The sequence below is a fragment of the Nothoprocta perdicaria genome, unplaced genomic scaffold (assembly GCF_003342845.1).
Source record: "Nothoprocta perdicaria isolate Ctin4 unplaced genomic scaffold, notPer1 scaffold_5, whole genome shotgun sequence".
Lineage (NCBI taxonomy): Eukaryota > Metazoa > Chordata > Aves > Tinamiformes > Tinamidae > Nothoprocta > Nothoprocta perdicaria.
The window spans coordinates 7966086-7986149 of NW_020455754.1; the positions used below are offsets into that span (position 1 = coordinate 7966086).

The window sequence follows — 20064 nt, forward strand, 5'->3', positions numbered from 1 at the left end:
GCTTTTAATCATCCATCCACATGCAGGAAAACCCTGGGGTTCTGAGCCCAGCAGGTAGTTGCCTGTGGTGGGATGTCCTGCCCTAGTCGCCCCATGGATGCTGCTGCCATCCCTGCTGCTCCCAGAGCTGTCTGTGCCCGAGGAAGTTAAGGCTTTTGCAGCTGTAGAGAGCAGCTCTCCTATGAGAGCCCTTCACAAATGTTTGTGCCCCCAAGACATCTCGTGCCTGGTAGAGCCGTCCCCAGCGATGGGGATGGCTCTGTGGTAATGGAGTGGGCACCTTTCCATTACTGGTGGGTCTTGTCCCTGCGGGGACAGCTCCTTGGGGGGAATTCCTGTGCCTCGTGGGGCAGCAGCCGTCCCCGATGGGGTTTGCTGGTGATGCGTCCTCGCGTGACGTTTCTCATGCGCCTGAGTCACCCTGGCACGTTCACCCAGCCCAGGCAGACCTGAGGGGAGGCCACAGAGGGAAGAGCCTCCGCCTGATGCAGCGTCTGCGGGAGCCGGGCCCCACGACGCTCCGGAGGGGCCCACGGCGCCGGCCGGCACCCGCGAAGGTGACTCTGTGTTTTGTTGCCTTGCAGGGATGTCTGGTTGGGAGGCAGGCGATTAAACAGCAGACATGGAAGGGAGAGGACCCTACCGCATCTATGACCCTGGTGGGGGGATGGAGGAGAAAGGATCTGTGACTTTTGAGCAGCTGGTGGAGGAGAACACCCGGCTGAAGGAGAAGATGCAGGGGATAAAGTCCATAGGTAATGGCTGCACGGGCGGAGGAGGGGGTTTGCCTTCTGTGGGGAGCCTGACCCCTTGCTCTGACAACCTCCATCTGGCAGCCCAGCCTGCGCTCAAGGAGCACAACTGTTTGTCCTGCCCTGTTTGCTAAGGCGGCTGACAAGAAGTCAGGAATCCTAATAGAAATGCAGCAGCAGAGCAAAGCTCTCACCCTCCTGGTAGCTCAAGCAGAGCTTCTGGGGTTTTTCATAGCAGGGGGGCATTGCTTCCATATTTGTGGATGGGCTTGAGGGTTTTTGCTGAATTCCTGGGGTGCATTGCACCGTGATGAATGGCTGGGAAAGAGGGGAGCGATGGAACGGCAGGAGCTCCCCTGCATCCCTGGCTGTGCCCGTGCCTGGGCACTGCAGATGAGCAGGGCTGCCCTCCTCCTGCCTCGCTGCCTCCCTCTGCCCGGCTCTGTTTTTGCTTTTGGTCTCGTGACCCAGTTTCTGGTTTCGAGTCCTACTTCTGCAACTGAATTTCCACTCGTCTTGTGATTCCCGGCGTGCAGGCCGTGCCCTTACCTGTGGTGGGAGCTGCCTCACCTGGGAGCAGGCACGTGGGCTGGGGAGAGGGTTGGATTGCGGTGCTGGAGCCCTCAGCTTAGGGGCTGGACCCCTCCATGAGCCAAGCTTAAACCCGGCTCTCCTGGAGAGAGGAGACTCGAGGCATGCAGCGCTGCAGCTCTCAGCTGTAACCTGCCTTCCTTGTGTTTGTGCGGGGCACTCTGCAGCCGTAGGAGTAGCTCAGCTGTGAGATTTGATCAGGAAGAGCTATTTTTAGATGAAAAGGGAAAACCAAAACAAAGCAGAAATGTTCTGGGCCCTTCTGCTCCTCCTGCCTGCAGGCAGAAGGGATTGGTACTGATGTGGCTGCCCCAGGGTAGGCGCTTGGAAGGGCGGGTGAGCTCAGGTGAACGTGAACATCTTTTTGTTGCCCACAACAGGAGAGCTGCTGGAAGAGTCCCAAGTGGAGGCATCCAAGCTGCGGCAGAAGGTGGAGGACCTTGTGAGACACAAAGAAATGCTGATGGCCTCATCATCCTTGGACAAACTGGTGGAAATGGGAGGTAGGAGATGGGAGGACTGCCCAGGCCTCCTGCACAGCTCGGTCCTGAGCTAGGGGAAGGGAGAAGGTGCAGCACCAGGTCTGGAAGAAGATGCCTATGAGGCTCTTTTCAGGATTGCTCGCCTCTCAAAACAGCCAGACTTGGCTTCCTTTGCATCTCCTGCAACAACTTCACTCTCTTGCTTTCTTTGCCTGTGCACAAGTCTTCTGCATTGCCAGAAATGCACATTAGAGCTAGACTGACTGAATTCCCACACGTGGGACATGTTCCTTGGAAAGTGGCAGTGAGGAGAGTACAAGCAGCTCAGGATGTGACAGGTGCCCTCCCATCCATCTCCTGACAATCTAGGATTTCCTATAGCCTCTGGAGCAGCCGCGAAGGTGTCTGTGCTCCTCCATGCTCCCCTGGCCTGGGAAAGACCAGACACAGCTTTATGGGCAGGACATGGTTCCTAAACCACCAGCTCATGGCTAGTGGAAACAGGAAGGCCAAGCCACACGGGTGTAATGGGAACAAGAGATCATCCTGCCACAATGCAGAATTTCCTAGCGTGTTGCCTAGCTCCTCAGCAGTGAGCTCAGTCTCACAGGGTGATGAGCTGGGACATTGCTTATCTTTAGCCAGGAAAGCAGAGGTAGCTCCAGAGTGAATGCTTTGCTCTGCCACGGTCAGTGTTGCATGTCTGGTGTTTTAGGGCAGTCTGCAGTCTTCTCTGCTCCCAGGAGCCTGAACGTGAGCTCAGTCGGAACCAACTGGGGAGCTGATGGGCAGAGCTCCTGCACCTGAATCTGTCACTGTTTATTTGAGGCTACCTGGAGCAAAGCAGCTCTGCAGGGTGGTGTGAAGTGGCAGCGGTGCCATGGGTTTCACTTGCAAGGGAGGGTCTGATAGGCAGGGCCCAACCATGGCCACAGCTCCCGGTGTCTGTTGACCTCGGCATAAAGGGACAAGATTCAGCCCGTGTGCTCTTCTTTGTCCCTGGACTGCTTTGCTCTGAACATGCTAGTCTGCAGCTGGTTGGATCGAGAAGGATCCATGTTCACTGTGTGTCCTGCTGCTGGGGAGTGCGTTTGGTTTTCCCCATGCTAAACTTGGAGAGGACAGGCACAAGCCACCACCAACATCCAGTGAAAAGGTACTGGTGCCACTGTCCCACACAGTCATACCTCCCTTCTCCTGGAGGGAAGCAAGCTGGGAGCTGAAGAAGAAGCCGTGTGTGTATCTGACCTCATGCCTGGTCTCTGTGCCCCTGTGCAGGAGGGGAGAGGACCTGCTCTCCAAAACGCTTATGACTGCATCCTTCTCCCTTCCACAGCCGGCGGCCCTGATCCCAACGCCATCCTCACTGCTCCGGGCGGTGCCCAGAAGCAGCTGAATGCAGAAGTGAGGAAGTCTCCTCTGAGTGTAAGTTCGGTGAAAAGCAAGCGCTTGTTCTGAGAGAACCCAGAGGGAGAGACAGGCTGGCTGGTTAAGAGCAAAAGAGATGGTCTCTGCTCTCTAGGAGCAGGAACAAATGGGCAGGGCTCAGCAGCTTTCCCTACTGTTTGCCCCTCCTGGGCTCCCAGGACAGCAGAAGCTAACACTGCTGCAGAGCTGGGGACCAAGAGCAGGACCTACTGTGGTTACTGAAGGCCCTGGGCTCTCCTGAGCTGCCCACACAGAGATGCTCAAAGCTGTGTTCACTTACAGGAGGGTTGGGGGAGCCCAGGGCAAGGCCACGCTCCTGTGCCGGGTGTCCCTGGGGTTTCCCTCCGCACAGCGGAATAGCAGGGAACCTGACCCTCGCTGCAGGGAACCTGACCTTCTGCCTCCTGTTGCAGGGGGCCTCGTCGGAGTTTGAGATCGTTCCTGCTGAAGCACAGGGCTTTTTGCAGGAGAGTGGGAGAACGGTGAGTGGCCTGGGTGCCTTGGGGAAGCTTGGTTAGGATGCGGGACGGGAATCGGTCCGGGGTGAGTGGGAATGTGTGCCCGGGAGGGAAGGAGCCGAGTTGTGCCTTGGGAGCAGAGCCCTCCTCAGGCTGCATGGGGAGGTTGGGTTTGGGCTGTTCTCTGTGCCCCTTCACTGGGGGCAGGGTGGCAAGGGAGCGATGGTGCCCGCCTGAAGCTCTGCCCTTCCTGATGCTGAGAGTGTGGCGCTGTTTTGTCAGGGGCCTTGGGGTGCAGGTAGGGAACGGCGGGGTGGCTCAGCACCATGCAGCAGCTCTGCCTGCTCGGCTCTCCTGGCCATTCCAGCTGGGCTCAGGAGCAAGCCGTCCAGGCGCTGCTGGCAGGAGCCGCCTGTCCTGCGCCACTAGCCGGCGGATCCCTGTGGATCCACCCACGTTTCCGCCCATGGGATTCCCTGGGGCAGTCCGGGGGTGATAAACCCCAAGGTCAGGGCGCTGGGGATGCCCTCGGGCTCTGGCCCCGAGGGAGTTTCCGAGGCCGCGGGTGAGTCAGTGGGGCAGGGAGCGGAGCGGCGCCCGCCGTGTTGTGCACACACGTCGCACGTCTCTTAGGTGGTGCCGGCGCTCGGCGCCCGCACCGAGGAGGGCAAAGTGGCACCGGGCTGTGCGCCGTGACGCTGCTGGGCGCTGTCATTCCAACCCTCCGCTGACGGGCTTTAAATCCGGTGCGGTTTTGCTCTCGGCTGCTGCGTGCCGGAGAGCCCGCGGTGCCGGAGAGCTCGTGTTGGCCAGTGCCTACGTTGGCCAGTGCCCACCGTGCTGTGGTGGACAGGGCTGCTGCAGAGTGATGCCAGAAGAGGAGAGGAAGGAGGAGGTAGGGGCTGGGGTAAGACCTGGGGCTGAGGTTGGAGGGAAGCCGAGACCTTGGCAGAGCTGAAGGAGAGAGGTGGGAATGTGGGCATGGAGGAGCAGCCCCGACCTGCTCAGAGGAGGCTGGAGGCACTTGGGGTTGTGGCTCTTGTCCCTAGTCAAGTAACACGTCACTCCTGCTGGGGTGGGAGAACCTGTGTGTGCCAGTGTCCCCATCAAGGAGTCCTAAGGGGCTGTGTTGGTGGCAAGCACGACGTGTGGGCTGCCACGTGGGGTGAGAAAGATGGACCCTCTCCTGGAGGGACAAGGAACTGGCAGACAAAGCTTGGCTCCCAGAGCAAGGTGGGTCTGGAAGGGCTGCGATGACCCCAGCTGTGGGGAAAGGGCAGTCTCAAGACACAGGATGGTTTCTGTCTGATCTGGTATTGCAGGGCATGGTGCTGACTGCTCCAGGAGGGTGGCTGAGGACCCTGCTTTGGGAGGCTGAGGAGGGAAGGGAACCAGGGATGGAGATTCTTCCTTTACTATCAGAGTCAGAAACTGCATCTGCTCAGACTTTCAAGGTGGGGATGAGGTATCCATGGACTCGGGGAAGCTATTTTGGTAATGCCCTACCTAGGCACTTGGACCCAAGTCCAATGGCTGTCAATCAGGCCTTCATAAAGTACATAAAGTTTTACTTTACCACACCTAGAGTTATTGCAGAGTCTTCATCTTCAGCAGTTTGAAATGTAGCAGCCTGGAGAGCAGGAAAGCTGTGAGTTGCTGTAGAGGGTGTCAGAGCAGATGGCCGTGGCAGTCCCCTCTGTGTCTTGTCTCCTGCACAGGGCGAATGGGTGGTGAAGAAGCAGGGCTGGGCCAGCAGATTATACGTAACCTGTGTGTTTCGAGGTGTTTTGGGGCGCAGTGCGGGCAGTGTACCCAGCATAGCAGGCCCAGGTGCCACTAGAGGGAGATGTGTGAGCGAGCTGCAAGGACAAGGCTGGAATGCGCCTGGCAGCAGGGCTCAGTGCAGCCTAGCTCCGTGCTGGGCCAGCTCCTTGCCACAAGGAGCTGATACCTGTCGGAGGGGGCAATGCAGACCTGTCACAAGAGGGGACTTTGTGGCACCTTGACCCTCACTGACCATCGTGCTCCGCGCTGACCATCGTGCTCCGCACTGACCACCGCGCTCTGTCCGCTCCGCAGGACCTGGAGCAGCTGCCTAATGAGGAGGCCAACCTGCTGCCCCAGCTGCAGCGCTTGGAGAGCACCCTGAGCGGCTGCACCGAGGAGGCCGGCAAGAACCAGGTCTTCGTGCGCCTGGGCCACATGGCCTCCGAGTTCAACCGCCTGGCCTCCAAGGTGCACAAGAATGAGCAGAGGACGTCGTTCCTGCAGGTGAGGCAGGGACGGCTAGGCTCTCTTTTCTGCCAAGCCCTCCTTTTGCTTGTGCTGCGCTACTGCCTCCTGCCCCTGCCTGCTGTGGGTCCCTTCCCTGGGCCCTCTTGCTGCTGCCAACCAAGGAGCAGATTCCCAGGGATGGGCACCATCCTGCAGCCACGTTCTTATCCAGGAGACTTGGTAGGAACTGGGTGGCCAAGGAGGTTCTTGGAACCAACAATTTTATTAAAGGGAGGGTATTCACCTGTGATAATGCCCCAAGGAGTCTCATGCTGCCAGCATTTGCCCCACAGACGCTGTGCGAGCAGCTGCGCAATGAGAATGAGGAGCTGCGAGCCAAGCTGGAAAGGGACCTGGAGCAGAGAAACCAGGCCCTGGAGAAGCTCAGGTAAGGACTGATAGGGTAGGGAACAGGGCTGTTCTAGCTGCCCCAGGTGTTTCTCCCTCCCTGACCCAGTCTCTGCTGTGCAGGTGTGAGAACCAGGAGCTCCGGAGGATGGTGATGCTGAACAGCAAGGAAAATGCCAAGAGGGAAGGTGCTGACCAGCAGCAGGTAAAGGGACAGTCCCTCTGCCACCTCAGCAGCACTGTCCTTGGGGAGAGCTGGCAAGGAAGCAGGGAGTCTACAAATCACAGCAAAATGACTTTAAGCAGGGACTCTGTTTTCCAATTTGTTCCAGTGTGACTGCTACAACTGTTGAGTGACTTGGCAGGGCACAGAAGGCAGAGACAATGACAGTTACTTATGTCTAGCTGGTGCCTGTGCCTGGCCTCTGCAAAAGCCCTGAGGGGGCCTGTGTCTCTGCTCCCACAGAGCGGAGCCGTGATGGAAAAGGTGCCAGGCAGAGGAGGCCTGGAGGCCAAGGAGAAGAAGGTGAAGATCCTGGAGCACCAACGCAACGAGGTGAGGATAGATGGTGGGGAGAGCTGCTGGGCTGGCTGAGGGAGGGAATGGGATTGATTGGACTGTGGGGCGCACTGCTGGGATTGCGCTGGTTAGATGGTGTTAGGGGCCAGAGGAGGGGCTGTGGAGCAGCAGGAAAGCGTTGTCTGGAGCAGGGATCTCCATCCAGCTCATTCCCAAGGTGTTTTTGTTGGAGGGTTTGTGTAGAGCAATGGGAGGTTGTCTAGGGCTAATGTGGGGCTATGCGTTGCTTGGGGCTGGGCTCACGTTCAGCCAGTGCTTCCTCCCTGCAGCTGCTGGAGGTCAATAAGCAGTGGGATCAGCACTTCCGATCCATGAAGCAGCAGTACGAGCAAAAGGTAAGGCCCAGTGCTCAGGGCTGTTTGATTCTGGTGGGCACATCTGGCCAGGGGTGGTGTGGGAAGGCTCAGAAGAAACTGAGTGTCAGGAAGGGTGTTCGGGTTCAGCTCTGCTTGTTCTGCCTCCAGTGCAGCCCTGTCTGGTCCTGCCACTGGAGCTGGCTGGACCGATGTCTCTTTCCCTCCTGGCAGATAACAGATCTGCGCCAGAAGCTGGCTGAGGCCCAGAGAGCACGGACCGAGCTGGAGTCAGAGCGGGAGCAGAAGCAACGGGACTTTGACCGCAAGCTGCTACTGGCCAAATCCAGGATTGAAACGGAGGAGGTGAGTCCCGGTGAAAGGAGCCACCGGCCCTTTCAGCCCACCAGCCACCCTCCCCTGGCTGATTTCCCTCGTGGCTCTTCCAGGCAGAGAAGGACAGGCTGGCCGCAGAGGTGAGGGACCTGCAGCAGAGGATGCGGTTCCTGCAGGAGCAGCTGGCTCCAGTCACCAAACAGAGAGAGTATCAGGAGAAAGAGATCCAGAGGCTGAACAAGGTGAGGCCTGTGACACAGATGGTCTTTGCAAAATGTCTTTTATGCTCTTCAGCTGCTTATGCTCTCTCAGATCCCAAACTGACCCTGATCCCTTCCTGCCTGTGCTCTGCTCTGAGCCCAGGAGGTATCAGTGCTGTGGAGCTCAGCTTTCCCAGTCTCCTCAGATGTTCCCACCTGTGGCTCCTTGCCCAGGAGGCCTGGAAGGAGGCACCTGCACTGCAGCAAAGAGCCTCACCTGGGCAGTACCCATAGTGGCTTCTTTGGGACCGTGTCCATCAGTGTCTGCTGCTCTGTGCTCACCCGCTCTCTGGGAGAGGCAACAGAGGGAGCTTCTGTGGGGCACAGGAGACCACATCCCTTTGCCCTCTAGAGAAGCAGGGACTGCTCTGCCTGCTGATACCTGCTTCCCAAGCTGCACATGCACCGTGGCCCTCCAGAGATGCCTCCTGCACCGTGCTTAGCCCTGACTGCTCTCCCTGCTCCTCTTCTCCCCGCTCAGGCACTAGAGGAGGCCCTGAACGTCCAGGCCTCTCCACCACCCGCCTTTGCCGCTGCTGCGGAGCCGCTTGGGAAGATGCCACGGCAGGAGCTGCTCACTCAGAATGAGCTCCTCAAGCAGCAGGTAGGAGCAGCCCCTTTGCTGCACAGCTAGCAGAGTCAGGGAGGGAGAAAGGAGCCCTGGCTCCCCTTGGCTTGGAGCAGCCCAGCAGCCTGAGGAGATGTCCCTGCCATGGGGTGGTGGGAAGAGGTGAGCACAGCATCCTCCAGGCCTTAGCTGAAGGGATTGCAGCCGTGGGCTGCCAGGAGCCTGGCTTAGACTGTGGGGACAAGGACAGCAATGGAGACACAGCGTGTGCTTGAGAGGAATCTGCCCTCAGCTGGGTGCATCCATATCCTTTCCCCTCTGCCAGGTGAAAATCTTTGAGGAGGACTTCCAACGGGAAAGGAGCGACAGGGAGAGGATGAACGAGGAGAAGGAAGAGCTGAAGCAGCAGCTAGAGAAGCTGCAGAAGCAGCTGGCAGTCTCCAACAACCAGGTGAGCAGCTCTGTGCAGCACTGCCAGCTCCTGGGAGCCCCCGTGTGCCTTGAGAGGTGAATTAGAGGTGCTCTTCACCGTTTCCTGGCCCCTGACAGCACTGGGGCTGCCATTGCCTTCTTGGAGCACGGGATGAGAACAAAGCAGAAAAACCAGAGTAGTGGTTTCCCTCCGTCCTGTCCCCACAGCCCCCTGGGCTGGGCCTGGAAGGACCGAGGTTTGTTTGGACCTGTTGTGTGTGGGTGATGCAAAGCTCCTGTCTGTCAAGGAAGAGAGAGGCTCCTTTTGAGAGGCAGCCTCACCAGGAACCTGACTGTGCTGCTAGGGAGGATTTGGGGCCATCTCCCTGTGCTTTCCCCTTCCTCCTATGGGAAGGAAGAATCCTCCTGCGGGACTGACTGAGGGCCACCTAGAACCATAGGAGAGTAGCAGCCCGTGGCTATCACTGTGACAAAAACAACAGCCTGTCTCCCATCCCCTTCCTCTCCAGAGGAAGGCAGGCTGGGAAGCCTGGCTGTAACCACAGCTCCCCACTGTTGGCTTGGGGTTTTACCCGCTGGTGTGGGCAGTCCTGCAGGCCTTGCCGCATCCTGTGCCCCACGGGCACAGGAGAGGGCTGGCAGGGTGGGCTCTGTGCTAACCTGCCCTCTCGCTCCCAGCTGCGCGTCTCCAAGGACGACTGCCAGCGGGAGAAGGAGGAGAAGGAGAAGCTGAAGAAGCTGCTGAAACAGCACAAGCAGGTGGGGAGGACAGAAACCCACCCTGACCCCGGCTGCAGGGGCTGGCTGGCCAGTGCTGGCAGTAGCCCCTTGACTGCTGTTGGTCTGTGTGGGTTTGGGGTGCGTTTCAGAGAGGGAGAGGTGGGTCCTGGTGCTGCTTGGTGTCCGTGGCTGCCCCCAGCCTCTTCAGCATCTCTCTTGGCTCCTTGCAGGCTTCCGGCGAGAGGCTGCACCCGGAGCCCCTGCCAGGGCCTATGGGGCCCGCCTGCCCCATGTACCAGTACAGCCCCCCCATGGCCCATCCCATGTACCACGGCTTTGACGACTGGCAGCAGATCCGATACCCGCCAGCAATGCCAGGCGAGCACCCACCGGGACAAAACTTCCACCACTTCCCTCCAGTGAGTATCTTCCTTGCCTCTGCCTCCTCGGTCTCCACCTCTCCTGCGGTTTTGGGAGCTGTTTGGGCAGCCAGTGCCTGCCCTGCTGGGCTAGCCCATGTGAACAGGACTGGGGCTTCTTGCAGAGGGAGCAGCACCTCCAGGTTTGTGCAGGGAGTGAGTCACTGAGCAGGGATGTGAGCGTCTGTGCCCTGCTGGCATGCAAATGTTCAGCTCTCCTTCTGCCTTCTTTCTCTTCTTCCTCCTCTCGTGTTTTGGCAGTTGTATGTGGAAGGAGCAGGCTTGTGATTTATACACGTGATAATTTGCTGTTTCTCTTTCTTTGTTCCAGCCAGAATACCCCTGGCGCTCGCCCTGCGCGATGTCTCGGAGCCAGAATGCCCAGACAGTGGCTGGGGTGAAGCCGGTCCCCAAGGACATGGGTAAGGCACTGCATGGGAAGGGATGGGAGAAGGGAGCTTCCCACTACTGTAAAAGCTCAAAGGGGGCACAGAGCTTTTCCGACAGTGTTTCTTTCCCTTGAAACCCTGCCTCCAGCCAGAAGTGACAGGCAGTGTTTGTGCTGTGTGTAGTGCTCAGCTGTGAGGGTCAGTCTGTGCTCTGTCCCCTTTCTCCATCCTGTCCCCTGGGAAAACGGCCCCATCTCACAATTGCAAGTTAGCCAAACCTATGCCCCGGGAGGCCAGCAACGATTCTGCCTCCGCACATAGTAATCCAGGAGACATTTGGAGACAGAAACGAGCCGAAACCCGGGCAGCCTGTGGGTTTGCAGCCTGTCTGTGCTAGTGCCAGGGCTCCGAGAGGGTCATGGCCAGCTGGGCCCAGGGCTGGCATTGGACCATCCCGAGCACGGCCTCCTGCCCGCAGAGCCCTGGCAAGGCACAGGGTGCCTCAGCTTCCCGCCCCGGTTTGTCACGCAGCTTTGAGCAGCTTGAAAGCAATGGTTGAAGTGCTGTATTCACACAGTGCCTTTTGTGTCTCAGAACAGGCAGGTCCGGGATTGCCGTAACGCCCAGAGCCGGTTTAGCTGTGTTGTGATACAGACTAAAGGCAGAAGAAAAGTAGGATGTGTGTGTGTGCGCCTGTGTATATGTATCTAGGACCTTCCTCTGGCTATTTACCCCTGTGCGTATATACACATGGTGTGTATGGCTCGTGCTCGCGGCCTGGAACTGCTCCGGCAGGAGAATGTGCGCGGAGGTGAAGGAGGGACTGGAGATGCCGTTGAGCCTCCTTGAGAGCTCACAGACAGCCCCGCGGGACCGTCTCCTTCCTGACCACATTTTGGGCTGGAATGTGATGCCCGGCTTTGTGTGGCTGAACGAGGAAGACAAGGTTTTCGGGGAAGGGGAGCAGGCGTTTGCCGGCAGCGCTCGCCAGGAGCTTCCCAGGAGATTCGTCGTGGGACACAATGTTGTTCTTCCCCTTGATGAACGTTTCTGCAGGCTGATGGCACAGACCTCTCCTGGTCAACGGGTGATCCCAAGGATGCAGGTTCCCTACCCTGCGTGGGCACGGACTGGGCTGAGGGTGCTTGATGTCTTCGTATTTATTTAAGGATTGAAGCTAAGCTGAGTCTTTGTTTTTTCCTGAGAGCGTGCTTTCCCTGGAAAAGTGTCTGTAGGACTCGATGTGGGAGTTGGCTTCGACTGTTATTTTGGCTTTGTTCAGAGGTAATCTCATGTCCAGAGCAAATGCGGGGGGAACCAAATTGCTATATGAGCACTCCAGTATTTATTTACACAAGTGAATGGTATTGACCTGCTGCAGGGACAGGCGCCAAATGTACAAAATGTAGCCACTAGCCTGACTTTCAGCCTGTTAGCAGGAAGGCAGATGAGATGATGTCAAAACAAGGCTGTGGATTTAGCCCCTCGTCCTCCACATTCCCCACACTCCTCTCTTGCTGCCTGACTTTTCCAAGGAGGTTCCTAACGCGTTCTCCTTATGCCACTTGCTCTCCCAGCCCCGATTTCCTGCTGCTCTTGGATGGTGTCCAGTTTCTCAAATGCACAAAGTAGATCTCCAGCTCAAAACAAGTCTGGAGGAAAACAGGGTCACGTGGAAGACAGCAGGGAGGCCTGGAGCTGGGACGTGCTCGTCTGCAGGAGCCTGTGCCCGGCTCCTGCCAACAGCATCGCTCGCGGCAGCCCGCGAGGGTCCCGCTGCGCCCCCAGGAGAGCACGCAGGGACCTCTCCCACCACCTGCCCAGCCTGCTGCCCTCTGCTCTTGGTTGTGCTCTGGACAGGAACCTGTTCGACTCCCCATTTGTTTTGCAGTGTCCTCGATATGGCCAATGCATGGAAATAGGATTCCTTGTATTCAGCCCAGGCCACGCCTGGGTTTTGTGTACAGGTTAAGGGAAGGTTTGGCTTGGTTTTGGTCGGTTTCTCTTCAACAGGTTATTAGGAACTGTCATGATAAATATGTGGTTGCAGTAATCCTTAATAAACAGGCTCGAGATTTTCCATCTGGACCCCGGTCTGCTCTGGGTTTGGATGGCTGCAGCTCATCTGTTGTGTAATCCCCAGGCTGGGGTGTGCAGGGGCTGCCAGGCTCATCTCGTTTGGCCCCACGTGCTGGACCTGCCCCTTGATGCTGCCCTGCAGCACCATGTGCAGCACGGAGGGCAGCCACGGCCTCATGCTGCAGACTCACCAGCAGAAGCAGAGCTTGTTTCCAAAGGCTGGCAGGGGCTCTTTAGTAGGCTGCTGGCCCAGGCAGTGCTGAAGTGCTGCTCGTGCCATGGTGCCAATGCCTGGCCGCCTGCTGGGATGTGCCCCGGAGCAGGAGCACCCAGCAGCAGCCGGTCCCTTGCACATCTCCCTGGGCCCTTTGCCCTCCCCTCCCTCGCCAGGACGCAGGGCTGCACGTTTGCAGAGCCTTTATTTGGTGCTTCTACAGGGGCAGGTTGATGCCTGGGGCCGTGGCGGGGCCGGCCGCCTCCGGGGCGGGAGAGGAGCACGTCTCTGCGCGGGGACCGCGGGGCAGCTTGAATGCACTGGAAGAGCTGCCCCGCGCCCGGGCAGGCTCGGGCCAGGTCCAGCCCCTGGCGGGGGCTTTCAGACGTGGCCGTCATGCAGATGTGGTCTTCAGAGCCCGAGGCAGCCGCCCCACGGGCCTGCTGCAGGGTGGGGGTACCAAGCCAGGACGGCGAGGGGAGCGCCTGGCGCAGGGATTGGGGAGCGTGGAGGCAGGATTGGAGCGGACAGGCCTGGAGGAGACGTTGCCGTTGCGGGTGGAGATGGACTCGGGGTTACCAGGGAGCGTTCCCTGGTTCCCCTCCCCGTGCTGGAGTCTCTGCTGCCCTGTGCCCCACCGCACCGTGAGCATCTGACCCCCAGCTGGTGCCAGAGATGGGTGGCGATGGGGCAAGGGGAAGACACCAGCGTTTGGCGTGCTGCAAGGGGCTGCTCTCGCGTGGCTTTGCTCTGAAACTGCTCCAAGATGGAGCCAGGTTTTCACTGTGTTGGATGTGGGGAGCAGCCCTTGCAGCAGGCAAGCGGGAGCTGGTTCTCGGTGGGTGTGGGAGCAGCCTACCCCTACCCCGCGCCGGCGGCCGCCGCCTCTAGTGGGCCTGCCGCCGCTGCTGCCTCATGTACTCGATGATGTCGTTCTTCACGACGGCGATGTTGGCCCGGTGGTACCAGCGCATCACAGGCACCCCGTCGGGGCCCACCAGGAACTTCTCGAAGTTCCACTTGATGTCGTGGTTCCTCAGCGGCTCCCAGAAGAGGTTCTTAGGGTTCCCAAACTCCTCCGCCACCGGTGGACAGGCGTTCTGCAAGGAGCACCGGTGTGAGCACCCTCCCACGCTCCACAGTCGACGCCTGTCCCCCAGCACTGCCCGTCCCCAGGACACGGCCATGGACACGAACCTTCAGGTACGTGTAGACCTTCTGCTCCTTGGCGCCGTTCACATCCCCCTTCTGGAAGAGCTGGAAATTTGGGACAAAGCCACCGCCAGGCCGGACATATCTGTAAGTAGAGTGACCCTGATGAGCTGCACGTGACCGTGTCACCGAGCGGTGGCCCTGCCAGGAAGGGGGCTTTCCTGGTGGCCTTGGCTGGATGGGACGAGGCGCCTGGCCTCTCCTCAGGGAGCAGCCTGAGGATCCACGGTACTCACTTCAGTGCCGGGAGGATCTCCGAGTTCTGGCCGGGCTCTTGCTTTCCAAACTGGTTGGAGGGGAAGCCGAGGATGACGAGCCCGTAGGGCCCCAGTTCATTCTGTAGTGCATTCAGTTCTGCGGGCGAGCGCAGCTGGTCAGACAGGCTGCAATGCCCCCGTCACAGCCCTGGGGACCACCTCGCACCCTAGACCTACCCCTCTGCCCCCCGTCCCGAGCGGCGCGGGCCGCCTCCTCACCGAGGTACTGCAGGGTGAGCCCTCAGTAGGTGGCCACGTTGACGAAGAGCACCATCTTGCCCATGTACTTCTTGAAGGGCACGTACTCCTCGCCGTCGATGGTGAGGGCCCCATAGTCGTAGATGGTGCCCTGCACCGAGCCGTAGCACTTCACCTGCAAGGAGGCTCCCGTGGGGCAGGCGCGGGGGACTGTGGACCCGCTCCCCGCATTGGCCACCCCCAACTCCCCAAGGTCCATGTGGTGCTTTGGTTGGCACCATGGAGGGAAGAAGGGGGGCACGTTCAGGGAGGCTGAGTCCCATGCTTGTGGTGGAGAAGGAAACGTGACCCCGGAGCCGCCCCGGCCGCAGTGGCAGCGCTCCAGGCCTGAGGTCACTGCGCGGGCTGGGGACGAGCGAGCGCGCCTGGCCAAAGGGCCGCCTGTCCACCCGCAGCTGCACCGGTGTTTGCGCCGTTGCTGAGCAGGGGCCGCACAAGGCAAGAGGCCGGGGAAGAGGCCGGACAACAACGTAAACAGACAACAACGGAGCAGAGTGGGGAGCGCGACGGGCCTGCAGCACCCAGGGGAGCCATCGCCGCGGATCCCGCCGCGGGGTCTGTGCCACCTGCAAACGGGCTGCGGCCGGGCTCCCCTGGCACTGCCGCAGCACAGCACCGGCGTTTGCAGCCCCGCAGCACGTTCGGAGCCATCCCCCTTGTCACGGTGCCTGGCAGCACTGCGGGGTGGCGTGGGCAAGATGGGCCCGGGGAAGAGGGAACGGGGCCGGATTGGAGTCGCGCAGGGAAAGGCCAGGGCGAAGCAGCCGCTGCCCGGCGGCCACACAGGGGTTAAGCTAGGGAGCCCTCTCTGGTTCCATGCAAGGACCTGGGCGTCACTCGAGCGCCCCGGAGGGCCTATTTTGGGAGCGGGCAGAAGATAAGACATGGGGGCTCAGCCTGTGCCAGGGCAGCCCGTGCAGGGCTGTGTCCCTGGTGAGCTGGGAGGGTGCTCAGCACTGGGGTCACCCGCTGGCCCCGCTCCCCGCTGAAGTTGGGGACAGCAGGGCACGTGAGGGGCAGCACGGACAGGGCACCCCAGCCCCCTCCAGGCACTGCTGGCTGCCACGCGTTGAGCGAGAGCCCCGCACCCAACCTGACAAAGGGGGACAAGAGGGACCCCATGCATCTGTCCCCAGGACAGGGCAGCGATTCCCCCTGTGCACCCAGCACAGGGCTGGGGGACATGGGGGTCTCGGAGCCCCCTGACACAGCAGCTGTGGCCCTACAAGGGTCCCTGTCAGCGCCTCACAGCCCTGGCCCCCCCAACGCGAGCCCCGGCACGGTTCCCTGCTCTTACCCGCTCCCTCTCCTGGCTCTGTCCCAGCTGGATGAGCGCGGCCAAGACCAAGGGCAGAACCCAGGTGCCGTGGGGCCAGCGCCCCATGGCTGGGCTGGCTCTGGGAGCGCTCGGGAGCGCTCCCTCACCCGCCGCCTCTGCCACTGAGGAGCAGCGGCAGGGAGAGAAATAGCGGCTGGGCTGAGCACGGAGCCAATCGCCGTCGGCAGCGGCAGCGCCGCGCTGTTAACCGTGTGTGTCCTGTTAACCTGTCAACTGTGTGCGCGTCGTTAACTGTGTGTGCCCTGTTAACCCTGTGCGCCCTGGGGTGGCCATGGCACCCATTGACAGGAGCCATGGCCACGCTGGCACCTGCGGGAGACTGATCCAAGGGCATCCGGAAAGCTCCCGGGAAGTGGCACTTGCCCGTCTGGTTTATGCGACACGTTGTGAGAGCCGCATCCCGGCTCTTGGAGATAGGACAGGTGCCGGCCCTGACGGGCAGCTGCCCCTGCTGGATGTCCCCATCCGTGTCCTTCTGCCGCCCCGCTTGGTGCTCAGCCCAGCTGGGAAGCGCCCATCCTCGGCAAGGTATGGGTTGCTTTTGGGGTGCTATGGGGGCATAAACCCTGCGGAGAGCTTGGAGTCGGGATGTGGGAAGGGGAAGAGCAGTTCTGCCACTTGGAAGTGACCGGTGGTCCAAGGTTGGTATCCATGGGTATTCCTAGGGTGGGAACTGACAGGCAGTGGCATTGCTTGCAGGATACTAACTGCCTAGACAGCAAAATAAATCCTTTTTTAGTATTGAGCTATATGCTCTCTGTATAGGCAGCACGGGGTGCGGAGGAAGGAGGCCGGGCAGGAGGTGACACTGCCCTGCTGCCACCCTCTGTCCCCAGCCCGCCCCCGGCTGGCTCCCGCAGGGCCCTGGGTGGCCGCCAACTGGCTCTGCTGCTTCCCAGGCTCCCGGCCCGGACAGCAGGAATGTGGGAAGCAGCTGCCTTAGGAACAAAACAGTCTCGTCAGCCTCCCAGGGGAGGCGAGGGGGTCTGTGGAGCTGCGAGCGTGGGGGGTCCCTTGGGTTTTGGGGACTCTGATGGCAAAACGGGCTGAGGTCTGGGGGTCTTTGCAGGCGTGGAGGAGGCTGTGGCACGGGGGGATGCCCCGTGTCCTCCCTGGGCTGTAGGTACCGGGAGGCGCCGAGTGGTGCCCCAGGCCTCTCCTCGTGTCGGCAGCTCCCGGAGCCGCTCACAGCCGCGCTCGGCCGCTTGTCCCGTGCTCCATCGCGGGGCCTGCGGATGCTCCGTGGCTGGAGCCTCGGGCCGAGCTCGCGGGGCGGCCAGGCAGCCGGGGTGGGCTGCCCGGGCCTGGGGGGCCCTGAGTGACGCAGTGACGGTGGCCAGGGCAGCGACCCGCGTTTCTTTTCCCTTGGGGCGCCTGTTTCCAAGGCCCCTGCTCGGATGCCCGGGGAATGAAAACATTTACCCTGGGCCAGCTCCAAGGGAAATAGCTCTGCCGAGGTGCAAATTCCCCACGGTGCCACGAGACGGGTCGAGAGCAGGATCGTGAGCGGGGCCGTGTGCGGCGTGGCGGCTCGGTCACCGCAGGAGGTGAGGCGCCCGCCACGGCCACGCGCTCTGAGCCTCGTGCCAGCACGGGAGCCGGGTTGCTAGAAAGCAGCCGGCCGTGCCAAGGGCTTCAGCGCTGCCCCGGGCAAGAGGAGCCTCTGGGGATGGGGCACGTGCTGCCTGCAGCCTGTGTGAGCGGGCTCTGAGCATGGGATGCTGCTGCTGCCGTGAGCGGAACATGCCATCCTGGGAAAGGCTGGAGCTGCTGTGCGGCGGTGCCGAGCTTGGCTCCATGCGGGACCCAGGGGTAGGGGCTGCCTGTGAGCTGCCAGGACCCGGCGCCAGCCCCAGCACCGGGTTGTGCCTCTGAGGAGAAGCGAAGGGCTCAGACCGCCTGGTGGGATGGACTGGGCACCTGGCAGGGACCCGGGGCACAGGGATGGCCACCGGGCCCATCTATGTCCTGGGCACAAGAGGGGCCACTCGCACCTATTTGGCGGGACAGGAGAGGCCTGAGGCCACGGGGAGAGGCACAACGTCCACCCCAGCCCTGCGCCCAGGAGCTGCCCCTGTCGCGGAGGCTGGAAGGGCTGCGCGGAGCCGTGGCCGGAGGGCCCTCTCCGCTGTTGTTTTCCAGCCGGGGCTGCTGCTCTGCCGCAGATGTTTGGCAGCCGCTCCGCGTGGGAGGCGAGCGGCGCCTGCTGCCCCAGCCGCTGCTCCTGCTGCCGGCAGGCGCCTCCTCGTCCAGGGCTGCCCCGGCCCGGGGACGCAGGAGCTGCTCCAGAGCGGGTCCTTGGTGGCGGAGGAAGCCGGGCCAGGAGCGGGAGAGCAGCGGGAGCTGCTCGGGGCTGGTGACGCTGCCTGCAATGCACACGCGTGCCCGCCGTGCCGCTCACCATTAGCCACCTGCAGGCACCCGGACCGGCCTCCCGCGGGGCCATGAGTGGCCTGGCCCCGCTGCACCCCCGGCCTGGCCTCTGCTTTGGGCCACCAGGCGTTTGTCAGCTCCTGCAGGAGCAGCTGCTCCGGCGGCCACCATGGTGGTCACAGCTCACGGGGAGGACAGGCCACCGCTCCGGAGGCTCCCGGAGCAGCCGGCCCTGGGGAGACTCTCGGAGCTGCTGGGAAGCGTGCTGGAAAACAGCCTCCTGCGTCAGCACCTCCGCCTGCTCGGCAGCCGCCGACTCCCTCCCCGGAGAGGGACAAGTGGCTGGAGCGGCTCCGTGCCAGGAGCCTCTTCCTGGCATGCCTGGCACCTGCGGGCGCCGCGGAGGCAGATGCCGAATGCCCCAGTCCCCCACGCTGGGGGTAGGGAAAGGCAGGTTGTCCTCTGCAGAACGGGCTGCATGGAGGCTGCCTTAGGCCTCCACTGCAAGGCGGAGACCCCAGCAATGGCCATAGGAGGTTTGTTTGGGCCATAAGAGCTTTGTTTGGGCCATAGGAGGTTCGCTCCGGCCACAAGAGGCTTCCTTATCTTACTTGTTCTTGGAAGGAGGACTGAGAAGGGACTTCCTGCTCCGCAGTGTAAATCAATCTAAATTTAGTCCCCAAATGCTTTAAAAACAAACCTGATCTACTACACTGTCCTCCCCGCTGCTGCTTTGTTTTGCTTTGTGCACTTTGCTAACAGGCCCTTCGTTCCTGCGACCTGCAATCCTTTCCTAGAAATATTTGCAATGGGATTGAAACTTCCCGGAATTTGGCTACCGCAGAGGGAATTCTGGCCCCCCCTTCTCCGCTCCCCTGCTCACTCCCGATGATGGATGAGCGGCGGGGTGGGAGCCGCTGGCCCGGCAGCTCGGTGGGCACTGGGGTTGGGCGCCCCGTCCGCTTCCCTGCACTCCGCTTGACCCCAGGTCAGGTTTCCTGCCCAAAGCACCCGAGTTTTTGTGGCTTCTTCCCTCTCCCTCCCGCAGCCCGGCTGGCAGTGCTCGTGCCCAGCGGCCCCGGCGGTCCCGGCCATGTCCTGGGGGTCTGTGTGTGTTGGGAGGCTGCGGCCGCGGCGCTGCGGATGTGGGAGCGTGAGGGAAAGCAGAACCCGGCTGCTCTGGCCCCCACAGGCCCTAATCAGCTCCAGCTGCGGGGAGGCGCCCGCGTCAGCAGGAGGAACAGAGGAAACATCATTCCGGATATTTGCCTCAACTCCCGGGGAGAGAAACACGACAGCTCCAGAGCCCCACGCGCTTCCGGGCTGGAGCGGCGCATCCCGCCGGGCGCAGAGGCGCTGCCCGGAGCCATGGGCTGCCCGGCACGCGGGGCTGGCAGCGGTGCCAGCGCCGTGCAGGGAGGAAAGCGCCGTTTCCACGTGGAATTGTGGGCAGCCAGGGCCAGGGAGGGCCCCGCATCTGGAATAGGGCATTGCTGCTTTCCTGGGAATCAACAGCCCTTCCACCCTGCCACAACGCCACGGGTAACTCAAACCTGGTGCCGCACGAGCAGGGCCAGCAGGAGAGACTCCCCGCAGCGCGGACGGCCCTCGAGCGGCTCCGACGGCCCTTGACGCTGCCACCTCCCGCCTGAATCCCCGCTGCGCTCGCGGATTTGCGGCGCTGAGTCACAGGGAGCCGCTGCGGCCGCAGGGTCCTGCCCGGGGCCACGCGTGGGGCTCACGGGGAGGGCAGGGAAGGCCAGCCCCGCGCTGCGCCCGCCGCCCCCATAGGGTCCGCACACGGGCAGCTCCTGGGAGCTGGTGTGAAGCACCGTGCGGGCCGCGCGTGGGGTCCCGGTGCCCCCCACAGCACTGACGGCAGCAGGACACACTCACCAGCAGGAAAAATCCCTTTATTTTGTAGCTTATGCCAATCCTGGAGCTTTCCCGGCCCCTGACGGTGCCTGGGCTAGAAACCCCCTCGCCCCATTTGCCATGTGGC

General features: G+C 61.4%; 2 protein-coding genes across 2 annotated transcripts; one reads left to right on the top strand and one right to left on the bottom strand.

Moving 5' to 3' along the window:
• The first annotated feature begins 584 nt into the window (after positions 1-584).
• TNIP1 (TNFAIP3 interacting protein 1) lies at positions 585-12211 on the top strand. The gene is made up of 17 exons (XM_026047488.1): positions 585-755; positions 1724-1846; positions 3162-3250; positions 3667-3735; positions 5791-5982; positions 6279-6373; positions 6457-6538; positions 6800-6889; positions 7183-7248; positions 7441-7572; positions 7656-7784; positions 8284-8406; positions 8696-8821; positions 9481-9561; positions 9753-9941; positions 10273-10363; positions 10925-12211. Exons 1-17 carry the CDS (start codon positions 623-625, stop codon positions 10948-10950), a joined length of 1836 nt encoding a protein of 611 aa, XP_025903273.1. The 5' UTR covers positions 585-622; the 3' UTR covers positions 10951-12211.
• A 673-nt stretch (positions 12212-12884) lies between these two features.
• On the bottom strand, positions 12885-15746 carry GPX3 (glutathione peroxidase 3). The gene is made up of 5 exons (XM_026047675.1): positions 15648-15746; positions 14312-14465; positions 14072-14189; positions 13821-13920; positions 12885-13723 (listed from the first exon to the last, which is right to left on the bottom strand). The coding sequence occupies exons 1-5, from the start codon at positions 15732-15734 to the stop codon at positions 13511-13513; spliced, it is 672 nt and encodes a 223-aa protein (XP_025903460.1). The 5' UTR covers positions 15735-15746; the 3' UTR covers positions 12885-13510.
• Positions 15747-20064: the final 4318 nt, after the last annotated feature.

Bases quoted from the DNA above. Each gene is read 5' to 3' on its own strand.
- TNIP1 (XM_026047488.1), top strand. From the start codon at position 623: ATGGAAGGGAGAGGACCCTACCGCATCTATGACCCTGGTGGGGGGATG. The intron at 6,374-6,456 runs GTAAGGACTGAT...TCTGCTGTGCAG, and splicing joins CAGGCCCTGGAGAAGCTCAG to GTGTGAGAACCAGGAGCTCC. The intron at 9,562-9,752 runs GTGGGGAGGACA...GGCTCCTTGCAG, and splicing joins TGCTGAAACAGCACAAGCAG to GCTTCCGGCGAGAGGCTGCA.